The sequence below is a fragment of the Phaeoacremonium minimum genome, assembly GCF_000392275.1.
Source record: "Phaeoacremonium minimum UCRPA7 unplaced genomic scaffold PA7_03_scaffold_563, whole genome shotgun sequence".
Lineage (NCBI taxonomy): Eukaryota > Fungi > Ascomycota > Sordariomycetes > Togniniales > Togniniaceae > Phaeoacremonium > Phaeoacremonium minimum.
The window spans coordinates 32,868-42,059 of record NW_006921465.1 but is presented as its reverse complement, the minus strand read 5'-3'; the positions used below and the strand labels follow the sequence as shown (position 1 = coordinate 42,059).

At 46.0% G+C, this 9,192-nt stretch overlaps 1 protein-coding gene across 1 annotated transcript; it reads right to left on the bottom strand.

Moving 5' to 3' along the window:
- Positions 1-2,854: 2,854 nt before the first annotated feature.
- On the bottom strand, positions 2,855-3,918 carry UCRPA7_7983 (putative l-amino acid oxidase protein; the record flags this gene model as incomplete). Its single annotated transcript, XM_007920503.1, has 5 exons — positions 2,855-3,203; positions 3,255-3,329; positions 3,401-3,427; positions 3,635-3,838; positions 3,911-3,918. The coding sequence occupies 5 exons, from the start codon at positions 3,916-3,918 to the stop codon at positions 2,855-2,857; spliced, it is 663 nt and encodes a 220-aa protein (XP_007918694.1).
- Positions 3,919-9,192: the final 5,274 nt, after the last annotated feature.

Below are 9,192 nucleotides of genomic sequence, written 5' to 3'. Positions count from 1 at the left end.
GTGTAAGCTTAGGTTATTATCGGGATTTATATTCCCTATCGGAATAGGAATACCGAAACCGGAGTTGCATCGGAAGCTGTGCCACTGCTAAGGCACTACTTGCCTACGCTTAGCTAGAAGCCTACAACGCCGCAGATCCGCTAACGGATTGTCACGATATTCGTCATATACAAATGATTTTCGGTGGTAATGTGCATTGTAGACCAGCAACCGTTATATAGCACTGCACAGCCGGAATACAAGAAGAGAGAAATTCCAATACTTGACACCCTCCTTCTCATAATCTTGGATATCCCCTCCAGCTAGCATTTTCGATAACACATGGCCTCTAATCTTTTCTCATCATGAATAAGTATCAGGACAGTACAGTTGTTGTCATTGGGTTCGTCCAAATTAACTCATCCTAGAGTTTTATATTTCGTACTGCTCTTGAAAAATGTGACCATGATACTGCTGCTAATAATTACCAACGGCCAGGGCTGGGATCATAGGTTTGACCGCCGCAATACAGCTTCAAAGTGATCTGGGACAAAGCAAATCTGTTCTCATTGTCGCTCGAGACTGGCCGTCTGACGAATCGATACAATATACCTCTCCCTGGGCCGGCGCACATGGAAGACCTATGCCTGTAGAGACACCCTTAGATTCTGAGCACGAGGAGTGCTCACGTGTCACATATAAGGTCATGCTCGATCAAGCTAACGAGGATCCTGGATGTGGAATTAAATTCATAGACGGATATGACTTTCTCGTCAAGCCTTCAGATGGCTATCTCAAGCTGAAGGGTGGGTACGCAAATGTCGAAGGGTTCAGGCTACTGGACAAGAACGAGTTCGTTGACGACGAAATCACTTTTGGGGCCAAATATCGAACATGGTGTCTCAACCCGCCAGTTTATTGTGCTTATCTCCTTAGGAAGTTTAGAATCAAAGGAGGAATCACTAAAAGAAGAACCTTGATGAGCATCGAAGAAGCATTTTCATTGGCACCCTCAGTTGAGGTAGTGGTTAACTGTTCAGGCTTTGGATTTGGTGATCCATTGGTCTATCCAGTTAGAGGTCGGTTGATTTTCCAAACGCTATAGCGCGAAACCTGACTCGTTTTATTGTAGGCCAAACTTGTGTTGTTGCCAACCCGTGCGATAGGACCATCACAAAGATTAATAGCGATGGAAGTTTCAATTTTATTATTCCTCGGCCTCTTGAAGGTGGCACCGTGATAGGAGGAACAAAGGAAGCTAACGATTGGGAAACTGAACCTCGCCCGGAAACTCGGGCAGAGATTCTAGAAGCAGTTGCAAAAATGTACCCACCGATATTGGGCGAAAGTGGTCGGTTCAAGATCATCAGAGATATCGTTGGTAGACGTCCAGCTAGAAGGGGAGGCTTCAGACTTGAGACAGAGACTCCAAAGGCATCTTCTCTCAAAGATAAGAAGATTGTACATGCATATGGGGCCAATGGAAGCGGGTATGCTTTATCATGGGGAATGGCCAGACAGGTTGTGGAGATGGTCATTGACGCTGGTCACTTTACCAAAGCATCACTCTAAGGGGGTGATTGGAGTATATATTTGTCGGGGCAGTGCTAAATCTTTTTCGTCTCAATTTCAGCTATGAATTGGGATTTCTTTTTTGGTTAATGAATATGTTGAACATTGTGAAAGCAATTGAAAGGAACTCCACATCGTCAAACTCAAACTGAATCTTCGTGTTATCCCACTCGCGAAAGCTCAATCCTGCAAAGGCAAAGATTGGCCGTACCCTTATGCTTCGGGAGTGGGCCTATTTCTTGATGATGATATTAGATGAACTAAGTCACTCCCAGTACTGCAATAGATCAGTATCAAACAGGCTTTCGACTTGACTCAGTGTAGCTACAAGATCCGCGTAGCTCCACTCCTCTGCTCTATCCCTCTCTTCCCCTTCCGAGCCTTTAGGTTGTGAATCCGGCATCTCAAGTGGAAGTGGATAGAATGGAAACTTATCATGTGAGTCATTGGATAACAGTTCCATAGCTGTTATATAAGCTTGGAAAGTGGGATTCGCCGTGTGGAGGCTCTTAAACATGAGATATGTAGCCCGGACGACGCTTTCCAGCGCACCCACAACCCATGCATGGTGTGCAGAGGCTGCCTCCCCGATGAGGTACAACTGTCCAAATGACTGAGGCTTGAGAATCTCTTGCCACATATTGCTGAATTGGCTAGGTCCAAAGTAGGCAAAGGCACCTGACATGTTTTGATCCTGGTACCAACTAAATCCCATTCATCGAATTAGCTTTTGAATGTCAAAATATGGTTATTGCGGCACTTCGGTAGTTTGAAAGTGCTATTATGAACAAAAAACAAAAGAAGAAGAGTACAACATACTCCCATGCATGATGCGTTTTATATTCGCGATCCTTCAACCGAGCTAGCAACTCTTTGTATTGTCCGTCATCTTTTGTGTGTAAAAGTGCTAGATTGTGTAACAAGACATTTTTAAGCTGCTCCTCTCCGACGGGAGACTCTTTTGAGATAAGCGACCCGATGCGCTGGGCATCTTGGCCCCACGTATACGAACAAAGTAGAACCGCAGGCTTCTCGGGATCCCAATCCGGATTGAGATTCTGATCTTTGTTGTTATATGAAGGATAGACGCATACACGGAGCGGTAGGTCGGTTCGTGCCACGCCTCCTCGATTGATGTCGTACGGTGCCAGCTGCCACCATGGGGTTTTAAAATAGATCGCAACCTTACAAGAGGCACCATACCCGAGAGCGCGAATTGCCTGTTTAGTTCCCCAGCTTTCAAGCATACTGTGTTAGCTATCATTTCCACATCGATCTTGTAACACGGAAAGTGGACAGAAACTTACTGGAGGCCTGCATTTTGCAAGTTCATACGTTCTAGCGCCCCCAAGGTTGTTGAGTTAAAGACGGTGAAATAATCCTTCTCCGTTGTGACATTATTCTGGGTGATCGAGATAGTGATAGGTACGTATTTATCTGGGTGAGTCCTTCGAGAAGTATTGGCGTTGATGCCAAGGACCTGACTGCTCATCTGAATCCTAGTCGGGATTTTGATCTTCTGCGCCATGAGCCTTGCAATCTTCTGAGCTCCGCCGTCGACACACCACCAGTCATTGGTTTTTGTCGAGGTTTTGAAGTCCAATTCTTCTAGGACCCACTCAGCGAGCGATTGATCAAACCAACCCGAGCCACTAAGAATGAAAATTAGCTTGGAGTATGACAATGACTTACTTTGAACTTACTAAGTAGCGCATTCAATCCATTCGATAGTGTTGAAGTTATAACCTGGTCCCCTTGGGAGTTTGCCATTGTCCGTGCTAGTGACACGTCAGCCAATTGGACTGAAAATATTGTCCCGCGCGCCCAGTCTGGGGGGCATGCCACTTACGAGGATAGGAATTGGCGCACGCTCATGCTGTCCATTTGCATCAAAGTGGCCCAGATTTCTTTTTCATCTTTAGGAGCTGTTGTCCCGCTACTGAGGGCTCTACTGGTGTCAAGATGCGTCCTAGTGTAATCGATGATTGTCGACAGAGCCCTGGAACTGAGAGTGGACGGCGGGATATCGATCAAACTCCAGGTCAGGTTAGAATTACCTCCTCCCATTGCTTATCTTACTTACTCGGCGGGTATCTGCTGCTTAGGCGGCAGGTCCTTGTTCAGCTTGTAGGGGTCCGATGGCGAACCCTGCGCATAGGCGTTCCCACGAGTGCCAATGTCATTGAAATATGCCGGACAGACACCATTGACGTCGTCCAGGTAGTATGGAAGGAGTCCATGAATTTTGCTCTTTTCCAGTCCGAGAAATCGGAAAAGGCGGAAAGTTCTGTGCAGGTACTTAGCCACGTTGAACATGTTGATGTAGCCAATCTTAGATAATAATCCAGGGAGGGCGTACCTTTCCATTATCTTATTGTCAGGAAATCGCATGGCCCCAACATCGTAATAGTCACGAGGTTCATTGGAGAATGAATGAGTATAGAGACGGCCTCCTACGCCGCGAATCGAGTCGGCAGCTTCGAAGATGTCATAGTCAATCTTAAGTGATCCCTTGATCTTCTCATGGTCGTTTAGCCAATCAAATAGCAAGGCCGTGAAAAGACCTGATACTCCAGCGCCAACAATTCCAATGTTGAAGTTATCTGGGGATGGAGGAATTACGCCACCTCCTGTTAACCCCTTGGTTTCTTCGAAAAGTTCTTGGATAGAAAGGTCGCCTAACACGGATGGCATATATTGACGAGAGTGTTGATCTGATGATAGAACATTTGATATAAGATTTTTCAATGCTTTATGATCATCTCTCAGAGTCTCTTTGGCGACGTAACGAGCCCAATGGTATTTATAGCAATCGCCGTCCTGAAAGGGTGTAGGCACTACGGTAGTGGCCATGTTGGAAGAAGACTTTGACTTTTACTTGAGTAAAATTGAAATAGCGATGAATTCAACGTGGCTCAACCTGGGGTGATAATTGAAGTGATCAATATTGAGTCCTGCTCTGTGACAAGACTTTGGTAGAAAAGGACCTGACGGCGAACTTAAATGCTACTTTGAAGGAGAGTCCTAGAAAGCTTCCGGTTAAGCGGGTTGTCCGTGAATGCGTACGTAAATGCAATGCACCTTGACGCCACAAATACCACACCGGTCATAACTCCCGTTCTACACTCACAGCACAGACCAGATGCCCATGTTTTGCACCTGTGGCGGGCTGAATATCTCGCACTAACTGCTCTAGCGATGTATATCTTGACTTCAATCGGTCAACTGCAGATAATGATGTCGAAGTTTTACAGCACATTGTTGCTTCGGACAGCACAAGATACGTGTTCAGCTGCGCCACATCGAAGGGTTGTAGTCAATCATCAGCATTTCGGAATTTTTATGAGTCGGTGGCTCGAGCCTAGAACTCTGATTTCGTACTTAATGTTTTAGACCGGTATGATATCTGGTCTTGAGCTGGACTTGGTTGGTTCAAGACGAAGATATTTATGCTTATATGCATACCATAGCCAATGCGCATTTCTTTTAATCTCTGGATCGACATGAAGCTTACATGCTGGATGTGGACATGGTCAGCTGCTTCAAGCGTGACTCGGATTGGAACCTAGCAAATGATCTATGCGGTTATTTATAATAGCTTTAGTCTAGGTTGTTTATTATCATCGTAATGTTTCGGCCAAATGGAGGATACACTTTTTGAGATCAGCCATGAAGGTCGTCTTCGGTAGTGAAGCACCATATTCTATAAGACTACACTATGCTGCTCAAATTAACATTTGTCAATAACTAAAAGTTGTACTATGTGTGCTAGCCCAGCCATTCAAATAGGACCGGTCAAGCTTTGATCATAATGTTTATGAGATAATATTCCAAGTCGCTTAGCGCGGGAACTCAGCCAGAGCAGACTACTGTGGCGATTTCCAAGCATCTAGATGCGCCACTATGGCTCTTATTCAATGTGTGTCTTACGGTCCGTTATGCATTGTCTAGCCAACACTTGCTTGGTGTTTGCTGTTCGACCCAAACGCTTCTTCCCAAACAAATCTTGCCAATGCATCGTCGGGAAAGTCCTTTGGCCAGACTATCGCCTCTAAAGCAACTTTTGCCTGCTCCCACTGTGACACCCCGGTCACTGAATGCCAAAGTCTGATACGGCCACGGAACCATAGACGTAATGCTTGAAGCCTTGGCTCGCCGCCTTTAATAGCCTTGTCCATACGACCTTCGGTTCGAGCCTGCAAGTAGACACATTCAATGGTGAAAGCAGCCGTGAAAAGCTTCCAGAACCAAAACTGTTGCCTCAACAATCCTGAAGCCAGGTCGGCTCTGGTAGCGTTCAGGTGTCTTTGCTGGGCACTGCCGAACCAGTTCAGCATACTACCCTGAAGAAAGTTCCATTTCCTTAGAACTCCGTGCAGATAAAAACCAGTTGACAAAGTCATCCCAACCCACGAGATAGGCAGTACTGGAGAGAGGGCAGGCTCATCGTCTAGAAATGTATCCGAGCAACTTTGCTGGGAGATAGATAACAACATGGACCTCTCTCCCCCGACCACAGCCCATGTTCTGCTTACAGAATTGTAATTTGGCTCTTTACACACGTTTCGAAAGGTGTAATTTCGGTTTGAGGCGGTGATTGGTCGCAGGCCCTCAATTGATACCATTGCATCGACTTCTGTTTTTGTATTGACATCTGTGATAATATAATTGGGCAAAAAGCAGAGAGCATGGAGGCGGTCCTTTAAATCATGCTGCTCGTCGGGGTCCTCCTGTGGAAAAGAGTAGGAGTGTAGTCGATAGGTCGCTCGCAAGCGTAAAGCAATCTCATGCACGCATATAAGGACAAATCGATCGAGGATCTCATTCTGAATCTTTTGGTCATGGTCGACGCTGTCTCGCTTTGCCCACACTATCTCTGTCATGGTCATCAGAGCATCGAGGTGGGTTTCTGCTGTTTGTAAACTTCCGCGGCTGGCCTGTCACTCATGTCAATATCTTAGGACTCCTGACCTGAAGGAATGGGGGAGTTGTTCACCTCAGCTAAGCATAGTGTTGCAATTAGTCTCATACATGTCAAGTCGAAAGAAGTGGTGGATCGATCAAGGAAGTGGCTGACTGCTTGAATACACTCGATCTTATGGTGAAGGTAGGTCAATTCATAATCACGTAGGGTTCCCGTTCTCCACATGTGATGCAATCCAGCAATAAGTAGAATATTGCGAAAAGCATGTTCGTCTTGCGTGGCGAGAACAAGTCTAATTCTCTCGTCAAATATTTGAAACGCAAGCAGTCATGAGCTGATTGACGCAATACTAACCTTGGATCTGGGGTAGAAACAGCGCAAAGATCCTCTCGAGCTCGGGCCACTAGCGAGATACAATCTCCTCAGTGTCGACTCAATTCAAGTTTGTGTACAGCACTTACGATAAGTGAATAACTCTTGAGACTTCAACGGCATCTTGATTGGTAGGCTATCGAATGGATCCATGCGTGCGGTAGGTACTCGAATCATAGCGACCCAGGGTCGTTGCACACCAGGTAGTGCAAGTTCGGGGCTAGTCCGCCTCAAAGAGATATTTGCCTGCTGTTGGTAGTCACATTCAAAGCCCTTATAGTCACAGTTTAAACTGTTCATTCCCGCGTTAGCTCTGGGCATAGGCAAGAGGATGGCACATAGAAACATTCAAGTCTTACCATATAGGATGCTTTGCATCACATCGGATGTGTCGTTTCTTACAAGTGATGCAACCATTGCGGCTACGCTTTGTAAAGCGCTTGGTTCTTGTGCGTTGCGTATTGATCATCATTCACAAGATGAGGCCTCGCCGTTTGATCATATGTGTGATAGATGAAGGGTCGTCAACATGTCAAGTCTCATCATGATAAAAGCAACAGCGCTGAGGGTCCAAGTTGTGAGTTGTGGAGAGTGAGACAAAGTGGATTGCGCGTTCCCTCAAAGGATTCTTTGGCTTGGTTTCACTAACCAATGAAAAGTGACTCGGCTCAAGATGATCCACTGCGCTTTCCTCCTTTTGCTCACAGACCCGAGAACCCTTGCAAGATCATCGAAGTAACGAACCAATTGTTGATGAGGTCTAGCTTCTCTCATAGCAAAGCACGAAGTCATTCTGGGCCAACGAACAGCGCGCGATAGGAATGTCATCGCCTTTGGATCACGTTAAGGTTAGACGTCAGTATTAACTTGTAACCACACGCGGTTGTGAATTATGCTAACGAATTGAGACGGACCAGAATGAATTGGATGCTTTGTAGCAGTCCACCAAATATATAACACTTCATGCCAAGCTGATCGTTCGGAAGTATTTTGAGCTGGGAGAGCAAGCTGTTACCTCGACGCTATCAGGTAAATTCTATTCTATTCCTACTTTACGCTCACCCGCTTCGCTAAGCTTTCATTACTTGCAGTACAAGAATAGGTCCAGCACTTTATCGCGGCTTAATGCTTTTTTCGTGGACCATTTGATATCTTAATAGGACTGTGGGTGATGAGAAACTGCTGCCCCATTCCAATACCTTAATTACTACGTTGACTAATCGAGAAAATAGGAGAAACCAAGATCTATCAAATCTATCATGCACCATCTAAGACTCTTGAGTACTAGTAAGAAAGAAACGAGCTGAAAGAAGTACAAATATTCCTACACCAAAAGGCTGACAGATTTGGCTTCTCGAGCCGTGGTTGTTGGGTTTGTCCGTCCTCGTATCGTACGTTAAAGGTGCTCTTCTGAACGCCTAAAGGAGTCTCTGCTTCCAATCGACACGTTCTCTAGGCGAGCTGCAAAAATCTAAGCTTTCGGCATGTCCAGAAATCTGCTGGCTAAAGGAATGAGCGTCAGGCGGCCGCTGTCGATATTTCGTGCTCTAGGATAAAACCACAGTGGCGTTGTGTAGGACATGAAGGCTAGGGTCCATATATACCCAATTGCATCTCGAATAGATGAAGTAATTGGTAAGCGCTTTGTTGCAGCTTGTACCGCGTCCTCAAACATGATCCCCAAGGCTTGCATGCAGAAGAATTTAACTGAAGTACCGTCGCTATGAGATAGTCCATGCGCAAGGTCGCTGGCTTGGTGAATGAGTCCGGACAAAAGGAAAGGGATAAATAGGCGAGTGTAACGCGATACAAGAGTTCCACGTGGGATTGAAAGGATAGAGTCGGAAATGGTATCCCCGATCCCGGTGATTCCCTTTCTCAAAGCTTGGTGCCAGAATTTCCTGCGATAAGCCAGTCAGCACTTGTTCAACAGCATTAAATGCAGCATTACGAGTCAACTTACCCCCAAAAGCCGCGAACAGTAGTTAAGGTGCTGAAAGGCCCATAAATTGGCGGCCACGACTCCGGTTCACTCAAACCAGTAGAGACAGAAAGCACTGCGACCGCACGCGCCATCGAGTAAATACAAATAGCACCGGCAGCCCAATGAATGAAGGTTATGACAACTCGAAATACAATATCTTCCACAGTGAGGTTGCCAAGCCCGGTCAAGGATTCCTTTTCTGGAGCAATGAGATGAGGCTCGGGTGGTGGTTGGTTTTCAGACATCTCTATCGTCATGTATGCGAGAGTAATCCAAAAGAGGCCGGATATGATAAATCTTGCTCGAGACTGCGGTACTACTGTAGGTACATCCTTGATCTGCCACTGTGTTCCAACTCGAC